Source organism: Molothrus aeneus, chromosome 6 (genome assembly GCF_037042795.1).
Source record: "Molothrus aeneus isolate 106 chromosome 6, BPBGC_Maene_1.0, whole genome shotgun sequence".
NCBI lineage: Eukaryota > Metazoa > Chordata > Aves > Passeriformes > Icteridae > Molothrus > Molothrus aeneus.
The window spans coordinates 27,863,896-27,886,034 of NC_089651.1; the positions used below are offsets into that span (position 1 = coordinate 27,863,896).

At 39.0% G+C, this 22,139-nt stretch overlaps 1 protein-coding gene across 3 annotated transcripts in view; it reads right to left on the reverse strand.

Annotated features, from left to right (window-relative positions):
- RGS6 (regulator of G protein signaling 6) overlaps window positions 1–22,139 on the reverse strand; it is a 246,869-nt gene that overhangs the window by 219,022 nt on the left and 5,708 nt on the right. For all 3 annotated transcript variants that reach the window (XM_066551381.1, XM_066551383.1, XM_066551382.1), the window contains exon 2: window positions 13,820–13,924. In XM_066551381.1, coding sequence (XP_066407478.1) covers window positions 13,820–13,903 — 84 coding nt within the window. In that variant the 5' untranslated portion in view covers window positions 13,904–13,924. The remainder of the gene's footprint in view (window positions 1–13,819; window positions 13,925–22,139) is intronic.

The window sequence follows — 22,139 nt, forward strand, 5'->3', positions numbered from 1 at the left end:
TTCCCTAGAGTATCTCTTTGGTTTTGAGTGCCGTCTTGAGACTCCTTGGCAGAGAGGAAGACTATGGAGCACAGCTGAGCAGCTCTCTCGCCTGAACTGCTCTCAAGACAGCACTTTGATAACAGGAAGAGACAGGACTCAAGAGAACATATAAATATCTTATAAGGTGCTGGAACACTCAGTAATTAATTTTTCAGCAAGGAGAAGCTTTTATTTCAGCAATGTGTAAAAAATAAATTTCTATTTTCAAACCCACAGCCTGGCTACTCATGCTCTGACCCAAAGAGCAGAAACAGAAGAGTCACAATTAAGAAACATGTATAAAAGAGGCCAAGAGCCCCTCCTTTTACTTAACCTCATTTCCACAGCAATACATGAGATCTGTATTCCCACTACAGAATTCTGTGGAAATTTATTTCTTTCTGTGTGAACCTAAGAGAAAAAGAGCACTTTGGCTTTAATTAGGACATCAAGAGGGGGGTGAAAATTCCTGAAAGCTTCACCTGCTTCAGCACAGACATGCTTTTATTGTTCTGAAGTTTGAGGTAGGTTAAACAAAGCGCAAAAGCATTAGTCACACCAAATGGAAATATCCAACTCTGAAAGGAACAATGCATTAAAAGTTAGAGCCAGAGTCATTGCATAATCTGATGGGAAAGAGCATATTCCTCCACCTCTCCTGTCCTTCCTGAGCATTGATTTTGCCTGACACTCTACCTACACAATTTTAAGCATTCTCTTCTGGCTTCATTGCTCTTCCAACGTGCAAGACCACTTGCCCTGCTCCAAGCTATTTGCTGTGGTCTCAAGTAAACAATTAGTAATAGCCTAAATTAGCACCATGACCTGCTGTGTCTGGCAAGATCCAGAGAACAGCTTCGGACATGAGCCTAAGTGCTTTGCTACACATTTCCACTTCAAGCCAGGAAGCCACAGAGAAGAAAATCTGTTTGTTGTGATGAGTCCAGAAAAATTTCCAGGATCAAGAAATCATTTAACTAGAATATGAATTCAAAACACATTGAGGTTCCCCAGTCTCTTGATCTTACTGGAAATAAGAAAGAAATTAAGTTCCTATACCTCTCCTCTTTCATTTCACAAAACAGAAAAGGTATTTGTTAAAAAGGAAAAACAAAAAAGTCATATTAGGAGGGAAAAATGTCAAGAGAAGTCAGAAGTCAAGCTATATACCTCATGCCACAGGATTCAGTTGAAATACCTGCCCTTACTGAGAAGGCAAAATAATCTAAATAAATCAAAATCTAAATGTCGGGTGGGAGCATTACGATACTTAAGCTAGTCTTGGTCTCCATTTCTGGATTTCATAAAAAGACCACCAGAAACCAAATAAAAATCCTTACTGGTATCCTATTGACAAGTTTTCATAAACAGTTTATTTAATTTTTTTAAAATTCACATCCCCAAACAAATGTACCTTGCAGTATTTCGTTCACCTGTGAATTATAGACCCATTTTATAATAATTCAACTATTTGTTCAGCTACTTGCAAACTTACTGAGCTATCAATGAACAACAATTCTTACTAAACATTTCAGACGTTTCCTTCAAAGATCTCACTCTTAGGAATCCAGGAAGGTTATACTGATTTCCATTAGGTAAACATTTTGTCAGCAGTAATTAAAGTTTTTTACACTAAGCATTCCACAGACGTAAAAAGACATTTCTTGGATCAGATTTCAGCACACACAATGAATGTTTACAATCTAAGGCAGCAACGTTCCAAGGAAGAAACCAAAGCTAAAACCCCCAAACTTAGTAAATGCAAATACACATGGACAACGAGGTCACTGGATTGCCAAAGACAAAATATCATAAAACAGATACAACTTTCAGTGCTCCAGGTAAAAGCAGCCACATTGCCCGTCACCCTTTTGCTTGTAACAGTTACAAACTGTGGAGCAATCCTTTTCCACCAATCCCAAATCACTGTGTTAGGCAGACCATAGTCATCCATTCTATTCAGTTGATGGAGGTGTTTTTCTCTGGGGTGATTCTGTTGTTTTGGGGGGTTTTGTGTTGTTTTGGTTTGTTTTTTTAACATCAGAGGCAGCTTAGTGAAGCTTTGTCTTCCTGGATGTCAACAACACAAACAACAAGGGGTTGTGCACTTCACACTCTCCTGCTTCAACCTAGGGTTGGGGTTTGACCTTTCAAAGAGCTCTCCTTAAAACTGCCTGAAGTGAAACTTCAAGGTAACTTTAGATATGAGTATGATTTTTATCCAAACTGCTGAGCACAAGGGGGACAAACAGAACATCTAAGGAGCCTCTTCAGAAGGTGAGGTGTCTCAAGAGCCAGATTGATTCCTTTGTGCTGAGGGGGCTGTCTTCCCTTCTAAATCAGTGATTTTGCATAGAATCAAACTGTCAGGTCTTGTGAATACAGAAGCCAAAACCATCAGAGCCAAGACAGACAGACTGGTATTGTCTGGACATCTCAATTCTTACTACTTCAGAATCTCCAGGGTAATTTATTTTGCAAGGGGCATATGTCTGCTACAAAATCAAATAGAATTAATTGATTTCCAATAGACCCATCAAGTCATGGCAAATTATCATTGCTTTCTTAGTCTTTGGATCACATCTGGCTGTGAGGAGTAAAGGCAGAAGCTAAAGCCATCACCTCCTCTCTCACTACAATCTCTGTTTATTAACCAGTTTCCCATCCCAAGGATTTTACTTGCCCTATTCAAAATATTTGTGAAGTGGCACAGCTGCCACAGAGAAAATTGCTCAACTGCCATAATAAATATGAAAAAAATTAAGACACTATGGAGAAAATAATTAAAGTAATGAAGCCAGTGTTTCAATTCCTGCATGGTTTTGTAATTCATTTAGAAAGAAGCATCTGAGCCGCTTGTCCTTGAATGCCCCAGGAAGCTTTCTGCAACTTAACATATTTAAACAGTTTCTCTGGTCACTGACTCTATTTCTTAGCACTTCACCTGAATGCATCAGAATCAAGGGTGTGAAGCAGTGTCCACCATGGGGTATATGCCTCAGTATATGACCATCTCTCCCTTTCATCACTCTCCCTTAACGTGGCAGACAAACTCAGTGCTATTGAGACAACAGTGGCACAAAGAGCACTCAGCCTTCAGTTAATTTTCACCAAGTTAAAATAGCTGCACTGTGAGAATGGCCAGATTGTCAAATGAAACAATTATGTGAGAAAAAAAAAAGGCAGGAAGCTGTAAAATGGAGTAGGAGCATGTAGCTTTTGTATGCCTTTGCCTGAACCTCAGAGGTGTCTCAAGGTCTCATTCTACAGCCAAATGTTTCTCAAATAAATCCAGTTTATTCAATTAAGGACAATTAACCTCATCTACAGCTACATTAATGCTTGTATGCAGCCCACAGTTGTACTCAAATACTTCTAAGACTGTTGAAAAACTGCTTTAAGAATTGGGATTGTTTCATCTGGAGAAGAGGAGGCCCAGAGGGGAACCTCATTGCTCTCTACAGCTGCCTGAAAGGAGGCTGTAGCCATGTGGGACTCAGTCTCTTTTGACAAGTCTCAAGTGACAAGACAAGAGGAAGTGGCCTCAAGTTGCGCCAGAGAAAGTTCAGATTAGATATTCAAAAATATTTTTCACTGAAAGAGTGGTTAGGCATTGGAATAAATTGCCCAGGGAGGTGGTACAGTCACTGTCTTTGAAAGTGTTCAGAAGGGGGCTGGATAGGGTACTTGAGGATGCTGTTGAGGGGTGATTATGGTGGTGTTGACAGCTGGACTAGATGATCTTGAAGGTCTCTTCCAACTTTTATGATTCTGTAAATACCTCTTGCAAATACTAAGTCAGCAAATACTGCTTTTTTAAAAGCAATATTGAGTCAACTCTTTCTCCAAAAGGGTTGACCCTTCTATTTGATTTATCCTTTCTGCCTACTTTTGGTGCATTATCCTTCAATCCTCTATCTTTCCCTTCAAATGCTATCAGTCACAAGTGTGTGTAACACAGAAAAACGACAGTTTAGCAAAGGCAAAACCAGAGCACAGGCCATCCCACAAAAATTTAGTCTGTCTCAATTTTATGCAGGTTTGGGTCAAAGGTATGCTATGCTCCCTGAAACCCTAAGACATCTCTTGAGTGGGAAGAGAGCACCATTGATGCTAAATACACTATGAGTGACCTGAACATCATTTTCATTGTTGAAAGTGCAGGTTTCATTCTTGCAAGCAGAAAGGAAAACTTTTTATAACTCAACATGCTTGAAGTGCTTTGCAGTAAAAAATACCTTAAAAACATCATTACCAAAGTAGATCATCTTTCCTGCTAAGAGCACCAAGATAAAAAGCAATTTGGCTCCCTGATTCCCAACAGATGCTTTCATGTTATAAAAAAATGTGGATTTAATCACTGTTTTCCACACATAACTTTCCAGATACAAGGCAATGGTTGGACTATCTTCAACATACAAGCAGACAACAGTAGTGCCATTATTGTAGCTCTGTTTTTCTACACATAGCAAAAATATAATAAACAGAGCTCCAGTTAATTTTACTATTCAGAGCCCAGGAGGGACAGTGAAAATGACAAGAACCCAGTGCATCCAAGGTTTTGTGACATTTTGCCCAAGTTAACTAATGAGCTAATTCATACGTAGCTACAAGCAATGTTTAACAAAATTGGGTGGATTCACTGATGGGGAAAGGCATCTAATTACAGCACCAGTGAATGAAACCTTCCCTTTATTTGGAGCATCACACCAAAACAGCTCCTGCTGTCAGTCATGCCAAGAAGCAGAGGAGAATTGTGCCTGCAGATAGAGGCTGTTAAACACTCTCCACACCCCTCCAGTTCTGCTCTCCTCACTAAAACTTCCAACTAATGCAAGACATAAGGAAAGAATGTGAAATGGTAAGAGAACCAACAGAAAATTCTTAATATGCAATACCCACCACACCTATTTTTCATCAAAAGCTGACATGACAGAGAACAGAAGTGACACCTCCAGCACTAAACTCTGAGAAGACTATAGTACACAAAATCATTTCCATCTAGACCTTAAAAACATAACAACAGAAACATTTACTTGACTTCTATCTCACAGAACCACATTTTCACAAAACTGAAATGTGAATGAAATTGGAGTTGATGTGCTTTCTCTCTCAAACAAGAAATAGATCTGATTAGCTCATTAATGTGTTCCTTGATTAAGTTCTCTTCCTACTTATTCCACTTATTTTACTCCCAATTAAACCACTATAAAGCTTGTCATTTCTCCTTGCATATGCCACAAGTATGTTTCACTTTACCTTCAGAAGCCCCTAATTATTGGTCCAAAGTATAATTTCCAAACACTTTAATGCAATGTAAAATTAATGTGCTCCATTAATACTTAAGGAAAGTAGAGTACAGAGAAGTGACATGACATTTAAATTAACACTTTTGCCCTCCCTCACCACCCCAAAAGACATGTAGCCTTTGAACTAAAATATCAAATATACTCAAGCTTTAGAATGCAATTCTTTGTTAAGCAGATCTGTGCACTTCAGTGTCTGGTTAACTGGTTACTTTCCACTTTCTTCATTTCAGTTAACTTTGGAGAGACAAGGAAAAACAAGATACAATACAACAGCAGCAGTGATAAAGCAAACAGAATAAAAGTAATTGCTGCCCCTTGAACGTGGCATAACAGCTTCTCATGAAAAAAGAGAAACATGCTTCAAAATGTCTTCGGATGCAAATCAAGAGTTTTTTAATGGAACCTCATTTGCATATTTTCATGGTCCCGCACATGTAATTCTATTTATTGAACTGAGTTCTCCCACTCAAACTTATTGCAGCGCCTTTTGAAATAAGTTCATAATCCCCTGAAGTAATATTTTATTAATCAAGATAGAATAAGGGTTTAGTTGAAGTTCTATTACAAAAAAAAAAAAAAACAAAAACCAAAACACAGTTTCATGCACATTTCATCTAATTCCATCCAAGCTATTTTGTCTTAATATTAAGGTTCAAGATTGCATCTGAAATGGCCAGAAGCTGCCTCCTGGAATAAGTCAGGCTAGCAGCTCCATTCTCCTTCACCACTTCATTTTGGTTTGCTTCTAGTAAATTAAACAAGCCCATGGCTAAAATAAAGTTTTAGGCAGAAAGAAAATGCTCATATTTAGCATTCTTCCCAAAACAACATGCAAAAGTAAATCATCAAATAGTGCAAATACTTCAAGACCATCACTTAAAATGCTAAAAAAAAATACAAAGCAAATGGCATGAGAAAAATGCTAGGGGAATAAAAGAGAACCATTTCAAAAAATGAAAGGCACTAAGTGGTACAGCTAGAATAGCATAATCTTACCCTCTAGCTGAACCTTCCCTTTTTATCTCTGTATTCTATATTTGCACTAGTTGCTTTGCTAAAAATATACTTTGAAGTTGTCATAGCTATTGGTCCTGGCTTGTCTTTTTTCTGCCTCTGAAAACAGTCAAAGTAATAGATCACTGTAATTAGACTTTTATGGGTGCAAGAGACAGTTTGTTTCAGTCACAAACAGGAACAGAGAAATTATGAGACAGAGAGGGAAGAAAATTAATGAAGTTTAAATAAGGCAACTACTAGAGAAATATGAAGAGGGGGAAAAAGTTATATGTTTATCCCCAAAACCGCTAACTCCAAAGAGGTTTACAATACGCAACAGCTCAGGACAGCTTTACACTTGGGCTAAGGCCATGTGTGAATACATGCAGGCACTATTTGAACAGAAAAACTTAAGGCACATCAGATATATCAAAAAGGGCATCATACATACATCTACATATAACATTTTAACATACCTCCTATATTGTGCATATTAGGCTATACCATATAGTCAGAGTAAAACAAGGGTTATTTGTTCTTTCTCATGACTTTTAAGCATGTAAATATGTGTCTGTACATATATGCATGCATTAATATACCAAAAAAAGACAAACACAAAAATAGTTATTTGAGGCATTACCTACATACCACATTACACATATCTCTCTATCTTTGCACACTGCCCACTAATCTGAATCTCTAATCTCAAGTAAATCTTAACTATAACTGCAAGACAAATAATGGAAAGAAACAACAAACCACAAGGCATCCAAGAGTCCTTCCAGGTGTATGACCTCCACCTGACTCTAAGAACATGTTTCTGCCACTGGTATGACAGCCTTATTTGCATCTACGCAACAATGCAAGTCAGCTTCTGCAGCCCTCCAGGAACTAGCTGCTTGCAATTTTACACTAATGCCTTTGATCATTAATCTTTCATATTGTCTAACTGCTGTGGAAATCAAACCCACAGACCCCAGCTTTACCACAAGGCTTCCCTGATAGCTACAGTCAAGGTCAGTAGCATTAGCTTTGTTCAAGGACACTGACAAGTGTCAAACTTCAGCAGTACAATTTGCTATTGCACGAATAAAGAGTGTTTGAAGGTATTTAATATATAAATACACACACATATTTAGGAGGTATTTTAGGTGTTATTGCCTACTCAAGGTAATCTGAAGAAGGTATACATAAAGCTAGAGAGACTTCTTGGTTCACTGTGTCTCCTTCTCCACTTTTGCAAAATACCATGTCATACAAACCTCTTCAAAAACATGCCTACAGCTATGTAAAGCCATATGGCTTCCTGGGCCTCACTACTCTCTGCAGTGACTTCTCCTTCACTCTTCTAAGAATCAGGAATCACCCTCTAAATCCAAAATTGCTGATATCCATCACAAATTTACCAAAATTTGTGTGCACACCAGTACTAGCTTTTGCTCAGCTAATACACCACTTGTTTCTAGTCCATTCTGTGCAACAAGGACATGTTTTCTGAAGACAGGAGATGACAAAAGAGAAGACTATACCATGACCTAGAACAGGCCATTATCCCTGGCCTTTTACATAATAATGCTGACACCTATCCCTGCCCTGGAAATACGTCTCCAAGACACTCTGGGATTTGTGATTTTCATTGCCGTTGCTCATAACTGGACTATGACTTACCACTATACTTTGGACTCTCTGCTGCTCCTGCCTGACAGGTTTGTTGAACATGGCCATTCCCACTTCTGTTCCCCACTGTACAGCCTCTCACTCTGTAAAATTAGATTTACTATCCCTACTGTGAGTACTATCCCCAGGATTTTACTGTATGAGGTACTGAAAGGAAAATTATTGAATGCTGCCCCTGTTATTATAGGAAATGCCAAGAGGGAATCCCCTAAACAAAAATCAGCCAGCTCTGTCATAATTACAGCCACAATTTAACCAGTAGCCCACCTTGCACACAGGCATTTCCCCCTCTCTATGCAGCACCCTATGCAGCCAAAGTTGTTGACACAGTAAAACAACCAAACAGACAAACTAGCAAGGTTTCAAGAAATGGCCAGCTTCTGTTTACAAGCAAGGCACATGAGTATTTGCAGTGATGAATTACCTGAAACCCCCTTGTCAATGTGCAGTACAGAAGTGCAGAGTTAAAGGTCCTCCACTCCCTAACCTGTGTCAACATATTTTGGTAACGAGATGGGGTTTAAATTTATTTTCCAGCAGTAACAATGCTAGTTTGGAGATGATTTATCCAAAATTGTGCATCTTTCAATTTCTGAAGCCCCAGTACATAGTCTCAAATTCAGTCCTAGTTTAATCTTGGCTTACTGCTTTTAGTCTGGAAACAGAGTTTAAAAAAAAAAAAGAAAAAGAAACCAGGATATGTTAAGAGTAACATGACTTAAAATGTCATAAAGTAATCTCTAATGACAGTACAGAAAAATCCTTGGGTAAAATTTGAAGTCTGGAGGTCTGCATTGTTATCAACTAATGCATTATCATCATCAATTTACAGTTTTATGTTAAAGAATCAGCTACAAACAGAAGCAACTGTGTAAAAAACTTAGATTTCATGTATAAAAATAAGGTTCAGAAGGCCTTTACATGCAGCAGAATTCTAAAATATAACTCAAGAGACTCAAATAAAAAGAAAGCCAATACTATTCAACATTTAAAATACATTTTAAGTTCTGCTGCCTCTCATAAAAACAGCATGAAACCTCAAAGGGGCTAGGAAGCCACAAAAAAAGATGCAGACCCCTTTTTTTTTAATACAAAACTAAGCTGTATGCATGAAACCCATCTCACTTTAAAACACTTCAGTTTTTTCTTTCTTTACAAAAAGTCATCATTTTGACTATACCCTTATGAGGTTCACCTGCTTTTGATGCTTGGACAGTGCCCTATTGAGATGATTTTTCACAGCACAACTTAAGAGCAATCAAATTGCAGTCTCAGTTTTCTGACTAGCTCAAAATACCAGTACTATATTTTTTAACGTGAACAGTTAATTTAACAACAGTCTCTTCCCCCCATCCTTCTGCTTCATGGTCCCTACATTTTTGGATGCATACACCTGCCTTCACAACTGCTTGTTCTCTCATTTCCTGCCCAATCGGCCAGGTCTAACAGCAACACTCCTGCTGCTTGACATGACATGACTGAAACACTGGAATTTGCCTGGAGAAAATCTGCAAATGTAAGGCTGCTTTCTTTTTGGTTGGTTGTTTTTTGGTTTGGTTTTTTTTTTTTTTTTAATTATTCCAATTCAGATCTTAAATCAGCATTTAAAAAGACATGAAGGCTGGCAAGTACTGAAGGTAGCAAACAACTCAGATTTTTCTGAAAGCATCTTGTGGCAGCTGCAAGTTTGTGTTACATTACTTAGAGCAGTAATTGCCTTTGGAAATTATATTTTCCTGCTTGTTCAAAAGATTTACCATGAGTAACCATAAAAATTCAAAATTTAACTCAGTAAGTGCTGACATTAGCAAGGAGATATAGAGGATATGTTTGGCAAAAAATAAGCAGAAATGGAAATCTACCAGCAGATAATGCAGATCATTTCTTTGACAGCACACTTTGATATCCCTCAGAACATACATGCTCCAATGGTTCTAAAACTCTCTTATCAGCACAGTTTGCAAACTCTTTCCTGTCATAGGAGATCTCTCTCAGAAACAACAACACCTTGCTATCCAATTTAGATTTTCATTTCTGTGGTTTCATCCTTCTTGTTATATTCCCCAGGTACTCCTCCTTATTGGCATTTTCAGTTCTTATTTAGTCAAGCTCTAAATATTGTGATTTTTTTTTTACAGTGACATGACAATTTTCCACCGTCATTTATGTAAGAAAATTTGATTTGCCAAATTATTTTGATAATAGGTCACTTAATAGGTATGGTGTCAGAAGCTGTCCATGAACAATTTGTCTTTCAATACTGTCAGCAGAACAGGAATTTTCAGATGTGGATTATTGTAACAATGAGCCAAAGGGCCCCTGAGTCACCAGCATTTGCAAGAAAGACTAATCAAAGGTGGCTGGATTTCAAGGGAATGTGACCAGCGTTTAAAATCAATTTATATTTTTTGTTACTATTTGCTAGTAGAGGTTCTTCTCCTCTCCTGACTTTTATTGCATTTTTTTCCTTCCATGCTGCTGTACCCACACAATGCTTGCAGACTGAAGTGAGGATGGGGATGTCACTTCCCTGCTCCCACGAAAAGTAGGGTAGTGCATTTCAAACAGTCTTTGTAAGAACTGTGCATCACTCTTCCAGTAGTAATCCCATCAAAAAATGCATCAGCATCTTCTCCAGATGTGGCCAGATTCGATGTACTCACAGAGTACTGAAACGGCAATGCAGTATCTGCAGCACCCTTGCACCTCCATTGGGTATCCCTGTGCCACACAGATAAATGACAGCCCACCCTTCCTGCAGCACCACCCGCAGCCCTGCGAGAGCCCAGGGCTCAGCACTGAGATGCACAGAGAGACAAGAGGACACACAATTCCACAAGAGTGGAATGCAGCTTGCTTAATTATAAATGTCCATCCTATGACATAAGTACCTGACAGCTGGGTACCCATGATTGCCACAGGAGACCTGGTCAATAGAGCTCATGTAGTTTGGGCTACAGCTCATCTTAACAAGGGTAGGGTGAGGCAAATCACACCCTAAACAGTGGTGACTAACAAATGCATCTGCACTACTTAATTCACACACAGGTGTCATCCAAAACAGTGGAGCAACACTGAGTATCTTGGATTAAAAAATAACATACCTCACAAATTGATAAATATCAACCCCTGAAAGGTTAACACTGAAGGTAGAAGAAAATAAGACTTATCTCATTGAGACCATCTGCTGTAGCAATCAAAGCAGTTAGAATTCATTTGCTTGCAGGAGTCCACAGAGAATATCATAAAGTAATTGGAGTCAAAATAAATTAGTTTATTTTGTTCTGCACGGCCAAAACCCATCCCACTAAGTTTTACCTACCTAAAGAAAGAGCACAACCTGTTCCAGGCTTTTCTCCATAAACAAAACAGAGAGGTTGCTCCAAAGGGACACTCAATACCACCTAAGATCTGGTTTTTCCTCTAAAAAAACCTTTCATTAGCTACTAAATGAAAACCAGGCTAGAACGAAGCTGTTGGCACATGAACTTCGAACAGACCCCAGAGACTCCCAGTAAACCAAGTATAAAGAAAGTATTAACAATCTGAGTTTCTACTTGCAGGGCTTTCCTCCCCCAAAACCCTCAAACATGACAGTTATGATAAGCAACAAAACAGTTCACACTCAGAGCAGGATTCACTGTGGTTCCACTGTTAAAGACCACCCTTATTTATTCTTCCTAAGGGGGGTCAGCAATTGCACCTTGGGGTCCCTGCTGAGAGCAACAAACATTTCCTTCTACTGTGACACAGTTCCAACCCTGAACTGTAGGGTATTCTGGCAGATTGTGTTCAATATTTCAGGGAGTCCAGTGCAGTGTTTTTCTCATTCATAACTGGCAATCACGCCATTTGAAAGCAAATGAGAGATGAAGAGCTAAACATTCATTTGGAGAGAGGAGAGATAATCAAAAGAATAATAGTCTTGTCTCAGATTTTGCATATGATTTTTCAACACTAAGGAACATAAAATTGATGTGTAATACATCTAATTAATATCAAACTAATATCAAAATATCAAATAATACCAACTACTAATATTAAAACTAATATCTAAAATAATGTAAATTACATTTAGAAAGTCAATCACCAATGAAAATTTACTCAGAAAAATAGGTAATATCCACGTTTTTTATTCACAAAGGAACAGAAACACTCAGCAAAAAAACCTGACAGACGTGTTAGCTTAAAATTGACAATACAGGATACGCCATTACTGCACAATGCATGGGGCATGCTATTCTAAAAGACAACTATGTATTTTGACAGGTGACTGTATTATGAAAGGCTGGTAATACTGACATCAGAGGACAGCCAGTAAGGAGAGATGAATCAAGTAGCATGAGTATATTCCCTATTGATACCACAGAACTCACAACCTCTATTCTACGTGACAATAAGGAAATATCGAAAGGCAAAGAAATGGAGAAATCCTAAAGTAGAAATGCCGAAGAGACGAACAGAACGTGAGGCACACAAATAAAGTAATGTTTTCAGGAACAGGTAAGTGGATTCTCTGCAGAGTCACAGATTTAATGCCCTAATTCTAGATCATGCAACCAGACATTTCCTTCACACCTTGTATCTACCTCAGCCTATGGGGTGTTGGACTTCTCAGCAAACAGGTTGGAAAAAAAATAATCTGACTAACCAACTAGTGCTACTTCCAAATTAGCAGCCAAAGTGTGTTCATAACACATTCAAAACAAACAAGCCTACACATTACCCAGAAATTTTTCCCATGTTAACAATTCCAGATTCCAAACCAAATACACAACAACTAAACCAAAATTATGGATATCAAAAAGTAACACTTTAAACAACTCATGCTCCATATGAAACCTAAATTATTTTCTCAGCATATGAAAGTCATCAAGATTGCAGTCAAGCAAGCAGAAAACATAACTATGTGCCTCCAACACATTTCAGTAATTTTACCCAGGATCATACCACACTAGGAAACCAGATCTGAGCAGTGTAGCTCCTAAGTTAACAGAATGGTTGCTTATTTAAGCTATGCAAGAAATTTCTGTCAGAATCATACAGCACTTCTGCACACTACATAAGAAATATTTTGCAGGCTAAATAAAATGTATTTACATTATTTCATTAAACTAAAAAAAATACTTAATTTCAAAGATGAAGGATATACCTACCCCAAAATAAAACAATGCCTTTGCAAATGGATCAATAGATAGCTTTCCTTCATCTTTTATGCTACCTCCAAAGTAATTCAGAATAAGACATTTTATCATGGTGAAAAAATGCTCTTAAACACCAGACATTGCTGTTGTTTCACCTTTGTCTAATTCATTTTTCCCTAGCACTTGAGAAAACACTCTCTTTTTTAATTTAAGCAAGGCATGGGAAGTAAGAAAAATGACGTATAAAGAATCAAACTGCTAATTATTCAACAAGAAACACAATATGAATACAGGGGAAAAAAGTACCAAAAGATTGCTGTATGGAGGCTGCTTTATGCTTAGTATGACAAAACTTGGAAGATATGTACACTTCTTTTAGCTAGCTGAAGTAAATTTGAACTATTACCCAAAGTCATATGACAAAAATTTACAAATTTCAAGTTATTAGCTTGTCATCAAGTATTTCACAGTAACAAACTCAAGTGCTTCCACTGAACAGAATTTAACTTCCAAGCTCTCAAATCCTATAGTTTGAAACATTTACTTTCCTGAAAGTCTTTCAGCTATGCATCCAAGCAGTCAAATATACGTCTGACTTCAAAAGGGGCATGGGATTCTTTTATAAGCCAATGACATAGAGAAGGGATTTTTGCCACAAGTCCAAATCCTTACCTTTCTGTAGACTATCATGTTTGGAGAACTCTCCTCTGGGTCAGCAGTTTCCGCACCACTTGGATCAGTGGGTGCTTGGGCCATGTTTGCCTCTCGTCGCTCAGCCTGCAAGGACAGGAGCAAAACTCAGCATCACTCCAGGCTGTGGTAAGGACATGCAACTGCCTCCCAGGCACACATACAAGGATGGTACAGAGAGAATCACACTCCTGTCTTCACCCCATGCAGGATTTTATCACACTGCGTCAGAACTGACGGGTTTATGGGATAACACCCCTAGAACAAGAACCACCAAGTCACACACAGCTGTGGTTTGGGTCATCACATGCACACACTTCTCCCACAGTTCTGAAGTTTTATCATAAGCCCTTATTCAATAGAAGAATATCTAATTAATACTTCACACATTTCCCTTCCTCACTATAGAGCACAAACAGCCTGTACTGTTCTAGAAGCTTTGAGGTACCTACAAAGAAAAAGCCAAGGCACCTTGCTGTGAGGCAGAGTGAAACCCCACTGTGACAGACAGGCAGGTGCAGCAGCCTGTCACGCACACTGACTGCAGGTTCTCACCTGCAGACACTCCAAGCCCCTTCCAGCTCTCCACAGCCCCGAAGCAGCAGCCAAGAACCAGGGAGGCACAACTGCTTGCTCAGAGTAAACAGCTTCCCTCACCTCTTCTCATGACACAGCCAGCAAGAGGCAACAGGATACAGGCAATCACACATAATACTCCTATCTTCTAGAAGCATGGAACGGGAACTGCTGCCTCATCTCCTCCAGGTCATGCCACCCTTGAGGCCAAAGCATTATTAAAAAAAAAAAAGAAAAAAGAAAAAATGGTCCTGGTGCAGAGTCAAATGCTATATTTTAAGTTTTTCTTCCATCAGCACATTTGACAAGTAACATTTAAATTAGAGGCTGCTGTGGAGCCGTGTGGTGACCTTTCCTAACCTAAGAAGTAACATTGCCTTGTACAGACATTGGCATTAAAACTATCTGACAAGTTCAATCTCTTTAACATTGAAAGTACTGAAATATCCCATCTCAACATATTTCATTAAAAATGGAGAATGAAAAAAATAAAGCTATGTTCACAAGAGCATAACCTATGCATTAGTTTCTAAAACATGGCTCGTCATTAAACTGTCTCCCTTATTTAAGAAAAAAGATTCTTTCCTACTCCTTCCTTTACCCCCTTCCACATTGCCACAGGCAACAACATGCCCCAGCATATAAGATACATACATAGCACACAATTATATGTATAATACATCCCTGAGCCATTCTAGCTGTCAGTTATCAGCTCTCAAGGACAAATCAAGAGCCCTAGAATCAGACAGGCTCAGACCACATTCCAGCTCTGTCCTTCCTCAGCAGAGAAAAGGCTACTGCAGTAACATGGCATCCATCACTAGAGCCAGAAGCAGCTGACATATCCCCTCCCTTTAAGAAAACATACAGGAAACAAAGGTTAAATAATCTACATCAATCCAGAGACATTAATTTTTTTCTTTTATAAAGTATGCATTCACACACACAAGTGGGCACAAATGCAGATGGACTTGCATATATCAATTTGGAAATTCAGTAATACGGTTCAAAGTTGAGTTAAACAATATATATAGATCACCCTTTAAATGCATGTTCAGACCAATTTAGACACTGTTTTAAATTTAAATAATATAAGTATTTTAACCCCTACTAAACCTCATGAATTCCTAGAAGCCCAAACACTACACCATTGTGCCAGGTTGTGAGCTAAAGAGGAAATGAAATAAATTCTCTAAGCTAAATTATTAGCTGCAGAAACAATTAAACAGCACAAAGGATGAAGGGTAAAGCATTTTCAAATTATAGCACTTCAAAATATTTACACAAATGTGCATTTTACAATACTTCTTGGTCATGATTTCAAGGCACTGAAGAATTAGGCTCTAGGTTATCATCAATTGAATGGAGCAGGAACTGGGTTGAAATTTTATGTAACTTTCTGAAGGCAATTACAAAGCAGAGTTGAAAAGCATATGTCAAGTCACACAAGTTTCAGCTTCACCTGCAGTATATAAAGACCATATTCACCACTTATATTATGTGATATTTTATATGCATGCTTTAAAAGAAAACAATTGCAACTAACTTTCAATTCAGAAATGCTCTTAAGAGAACAAAATGACAATTTCTAACTGGAAAACCCTCTTCAGCATTACTTAGCCATTACGTGCTTCATTCATTGCATTATTCACTTTGAACGTCCACATTTACAAATTCTGTTGTTCTTGTTATACTGTCAGCTCACTTGATCTTTTTTGGTATTTCCAGATTTTCCCCATAGCACTTCTTGAAGCTTTTCATCTGCTCCAGTACAAGACTATAACATCATGTACAAGATGCAGTAGTAGCTGGCATGCTGTTCACAGTGACATTGAGGGAGCCGCTAACTTTGAAGATCTACACAAGCCTAACACATAGATCTACATAACATCTACATAAGGTAATCGATACAAGCAAACCAATCTGTTGTTAGAAGTCATAAATTTGCAAAAATTACTCCCATGAGTGCCCAGCATCTGCTACTAGATTTCAGCCAGGAACAGCAGGAGCAGAGGCACCTTTGTAAGAGTGACAGCAGGATGGACATCTCAGAAAACAAGGCTGGATACAAGGCAGGACTGAGGTGCAGTGTGAAGCAGAGACAAGTGTGGGCATCCCCTCCACACAGCCCAGGCACTGCTGCTGCTGTGATGAGCCTTAGCAGGCCAAGCCAGGGCCCCTGAGGAACTGTGAGGAATCTGAGCATTCTCCAAGTTTTTTCTCTTTCCTATATACCCTTTTTAAAAGCACAGAAGTCTTTCTCACTGGTATTCTACAAGCAAAAGAAAAACTACTGATAAAATAAGACAGTGATATGACACGGGCATGTTCTTGGCTCTTCAAAGTGAAAGCACAGCAATGCTGGGTCCCATGGATTCCACTACACCTGTGTTTTTTAACATATGGGAGCTTAGCACCCAGTGATGCAGGACTGCTTCACAGAACCACTGAAGGGCTGGTGTTGAAAGAGACCACTGGAGGTCATCTGGTCCAACCTTCCTTCTCACACAGGGTTCCCTACTGTTACTCAGGACTGAGTACAGACAGCTTTTGAGAATCTCCAAAATTGAGAGAGACTCTGCAACCTCTGCAGGCAACTGTTCCAATGTGCACGGTAAAGAAGTTCTTCCTCATGTCCAGGTGGAGCTTCCAATGCATCAGTTTCTGCCCATTGCCTCTTGTCCTGTTGCCTCGGCACCCCAGAGAATAGCCTGGCTCCACCTCCTTGGTACCCTCCCTTCAGATACTTAAATACATTGATAAGGTCCTCTCTCAGTTGTCTCTTCTTGAGGCTGAACAGGCCCAGCTCCCTCAGTCTTTCCTCACAAAAGAAATGCCCCAGTACCCTCCATCTTCACAGCCCTTTGCTAGACTTGCTCCAGGAGCTCCATGTCTCTCTTGTACTGAGGAGTCCATACTGGACACAGCACTCCAGATTTGGCCTCACCAGGGCTGAGCAGAGGGGCAGGATCACCTCCTGGACTTGCTGGCAGTGCTCTTCCTAATGCAGCTAGGGATCCCATTGTCCTTCTTGGTCACAAGGGCACTTCTGCCTCCTGGGCAGCTTGTCCACCAGGATCCCCTGCTGCCTGCTGCAAACACAAATGAGACTGCCCACGGTCAAAGTACAGCTTTTTTACCCTACTACAATGTTAACATGCTGCATTTGCAACCCTTTAATAATGTAAAAGTGCATAAAAGTCCACATCTGATTCGCGCAGTCCTCTCTTAAGAAACAAACCAAAAAAACCTACACAATTTTTTCCTCACTGTCATCCCAGTCTAATCCAGATGCAAGCAGGAAGTCAACCTTACAACACTACACAGACTGAAAACAGTTAGTCCTCTGAATCTTTCTCTAAGCACATGCTTGTGATGTATCAGCCAGAAGTGAATCCAGCTTAGCCTTATAAAGAGATTTCAGCTACACTTAGCTGAAAAGAGTGAAAACAAAGATTTTGTGTAGGTTGGTTTTGGTTTTTTTTTAATAAGCCTCTAGCTTAATTAAGGCAGCCTCCAGCTAAGAACCTCACCACTTACTATCTGAAGAGTGCTGTCAGCTCCTCTCTCCTTTGGGCAGTTTGCTGTATTATCAGGGCTAACTCATCCCAGCCTGAAGCCACACACCAGCAATCTAAATCCAAATGCATGTCTTCAAAGAAATAAATCTCTAAATTTGAAATATCATGTTCAAAGATGCTGTTTTCCCACAGCTGTTTTTCTGACAATAGCCATGCTTGCAGCAATCTGGACTCCTCAGCACCAAAAGTGATAAAAATTGGAAACCATTTGTGCTAACCATTCTCTCACTCTGCCACACACAAGGACAAAATCAGCAGTCTTTAACTTCTTAATAGATGGTCTATTAAGCCTTTGAAAAATATTACCAAAAATATGCTAAAAAGAGAGGGTGCATTCTCCTCTCACTGATTTTTTTCCTTTTTATGTTTTATTCTTTATTATAGAACACTTCTGCTTTTCCCCTAAGAAACATAAGCACACTGGATTAGACAGGCAACTGCTGACAAAATGCACTGAATCACAGTAAGAGTTCTCTCTCTCGCTCTTATCTGATCAGGCTCCTCATTCTCCCAAAAACCAGAAGCTGCAAAGAGATAAGGCTCCCATACATCACGAAAGGATGAGTGAACTTTAAGGTGGAATAACCAATTAAAAATATGCTCTGAAAATCAAGAAAATATTTTTTTATAGTTTACCTTTTTAGAGGTTCTCATACTACAGAACTGTAACTAGAAAATTTCAAAGAAAACCACCTTTACATTTTAATCCACAAATTCTGTCAGCATTTAATCTCTGTGTATGTGTAAGTTCAATGAAAGTATCTGAACAGTAAATTAAGAGATTCCCCTTAGTGTTCTCAAACACCTTGATTGCTGTCAGAAAAGACCATTGGAAACAAGACTGCTGTAAGAAACCTCTTACAGACACAAACCCCCATGTGTTCCATAGAAATTAACACATCTAGAAGTCCTTATGCATTCTGGGTTTTTTTACATAATAGAGAAAGAAAGAAGTACATTAGAAGAAATCCTGCAAAACTATTTCTTGAAAATATTACCTGGATTTAACAAAATAATACAAGGTCATATGTCAACTCCTATTCTGCATCATAATAAATAAATTGTAAACTTAATATACAAAATTTGCAGTGCAAAAAATTTCTTGCACATGTGAGATAAAATAAGATAGTTTTTTAAAATAGGGGAAAACTGAATCAGAGAAAACAGAATCAGCTAAATGAATTCCCATGGAGATATATATCAGGACTGTTAAGCTGGAATATAATTTTGGGTGACAATATGTGAAAATTACCTTTATGCTATGTAATTATATATTTCAAGGGCAGCTTATAATTGACACATAGTGTTAATATCAAATTATGAGAGATTTAGTGCTTTAGCACACAATCATTGAGTAAATTACAATTTCATGTCATTAATACCTAGGTAATTTTTTTCTAATTAGTGAAATACAACTAGACTACACAACTTTTCATATGCCTGAGAAATCATATAACCACATGCCTTGCTGAACTCATAATTACCTAATAGGAAAAATATCTACCTGATCTGCTAGAATATTTAGATCAAACAGGTCATTATTAAGGTGACAGGAGGGAAGAGACGGAAGGAAAAATCACACTGAATTCAATTAATCTCCATTAATATTAAGTTGCTATTTCACATTACATAAATCTCTCTAAAATTGCACTGGGAAGAAATACTTGTCTTCATATTCTTTTTCTAGTTAATTATTACTTCATTAAACCAGGACTTGGGCATGCCATGCAAGTTGTGTATACTGGAAGGCAACATACAGCCTATCATTAAGCTGATCCTGTTGGCCAAGGTGAATACAGTAGCCAGTGGATCCCCAGGACCTACCTGGGATATACTCTGCTCTTCAGTGGTGTAGCTCAGTCCAAGCACTGCACAATTCACCTCTATTTCTCCTTCATGGCACTGCTCCCCTGCACTGGAGGGGCAGAGAGGGAAGTCTGCTTATAGTGAAGTATAGCTCCCAAAGCACCTAAAAATCCTTCAATCCTTTCTTTCGGACATCAAATTGTAACTGAAGTTACTCCAAAAATAGTTTCCTATAGAAGATCATCCCAGACCTTCTGCCCCTCCTTGAAAGTGGTGAGCATTGCAGTACAATCAACAATACTCAGTCTGTTGCTTTTTTTTAAGAATAAAGTATAAACACTTCCAGCAGCAGCACTTAATGTTCAAATTTTTGCCAAACAAATTCCTCTTTGTTTGTGGGAAAGCAGTTAGTTTTGTTCACATTGGGTGAATCCAAGGGCTCTAAAGGACCCCATTCCTCCTCTTTCTAAGGTACAAGCTCAGAGGGAGCTCCATGCTGAAGCACAGGGGCTCAACACTTTTCTCACTCTGCAATTGGCAGGATGAAGGATGGGCACACATCCAGGCCAGGGAACAAGCCAAAATCCTTTTGCCTCAGTCTGAGAGAGCAGGAAGAGAGGACACAGTTCCAGGACACCCCCTTTTTCCTCTTTTTAGGGAAACTGGGATCCTGATGAAGGCTGGTATTTCCCATTTCTACTACTCTTACAGACATTTCCTAAAGGTGCAGTGGCCTTCCATAACTAAGTGCTTCACCTGTGGAAAACTTGCCTCAGAACATCCTACAGGTATGTTCTGCATTTCCACACAGTACTGAGGCAGGGAGCAAGCTCTGGGCTCCTGATCACCCACAGTGTTTAACTGCTGGTTTGCTCCCATGTTCTCTTTTGTAGAGCTCCAAATCTAAGCAGACACACAGTTGGGAACACAGTTCTCCACCATCAGCACCTGCTCTCAAGAGTCAGCATGGATCATCTCACACAAGGTTGGGGTTCCTACCTCTTATCCATGTCTGCATCAGTCTCCCAATAGGTTCTGCAACACCCTACAGCTTCCCAACATGTCCCAAGTCCTACAATGCGTAACCTCATCCTTCTGGTGGGCTGCAGGACAATCTCACTTTTTTTTAACATTATGCTTGAAAATAAAACCATCCACAACAATCACTGCATCTTCAGGCCACAGAGGTACCAGCTAAGGGCCAGGGGTCTGAGATCCCTCTGGCCAAGAATATGCAGTATGAACACAGCCATCTTTTAGACCAAACTAGCTCTCACATGAGTCAATCCAAGTCACTTGGCTTCCTGCAGATGCATACAACTTTAAACTCAGCCCCTGAGTAATCTAATGTGCAGATGCCTGTACGTACTTCTCACCAATCACTCGCTGTTCCAAATCATGTACATCTGTTAAGAAAAAAAAAGTAAATATTAATGGTTTAGTGGTCTAAGCAGAATATTGTTAACCAGGAATCACCAAGGCGTCATACCACCTCCAAAAGGGTCCTCTCCATGGTCTTGAGCAATTTTCTCTCCATCTGAGACACCTGTGGTAGTGCTCATGCTGTTACTGTCTAACAGACAACACTCAGGATGAAGAGTTCCAGTTGTTCCATTTGTGTGAGCCAGTGGTGATCTGCCTCAGTCACTTGGCAGGTGATCAGACTGCTTCTTGATAAGCACTCAATTTTGATTTTATATATTTCTAAATCTGCACATATTCTTAGCTATTCTAGAATGCTGAAAATACTGTCTGGACCTGGATGTTACATCCAGGAAACATAGGGTTGGAAGTCAATATAAAGTAATTTTTGACATCTAACTTTGACTAGGTCCCGACTTCCCAAGATAAACAGAAGAAAAAATGGAATGGAGATGGATTGTGGTGAATATTGACATACAACTTGCTGGTTAACTAGGCAATTTTTTCCCTTTACAAAATCAATTGTTAAAATGGGCACTTGCATATTACATTTACTTTTAATGGACCAGAATTATGTTATAGCAAGAAGAAACTGCTTCCAATACATCCACTCCTCTTCCAAAGAGTTCAGAAAAAAAAATGCAGCGTTCACTGGTAATCAATCTCCCTTCCAATAAAATAATACTGCTGTGAGCACAAGGCCTCTTGGAAAGGTTCTGAGCCAACATGCTGTTACCAAGGATAGCTACAAAGAATGTGATAGCAAGTATATGCTGAATATTTTACTAAAACAAGTGCCAGTGCTATATAAATTTAGAAATGCAACGAGATAGTTAGAGATCAACTTTGAACTTCATGTGAATTGGTGATCCCAAACTACAGCAGTAATTATTCAGCGCTATCAGCCTGCAAGCAGC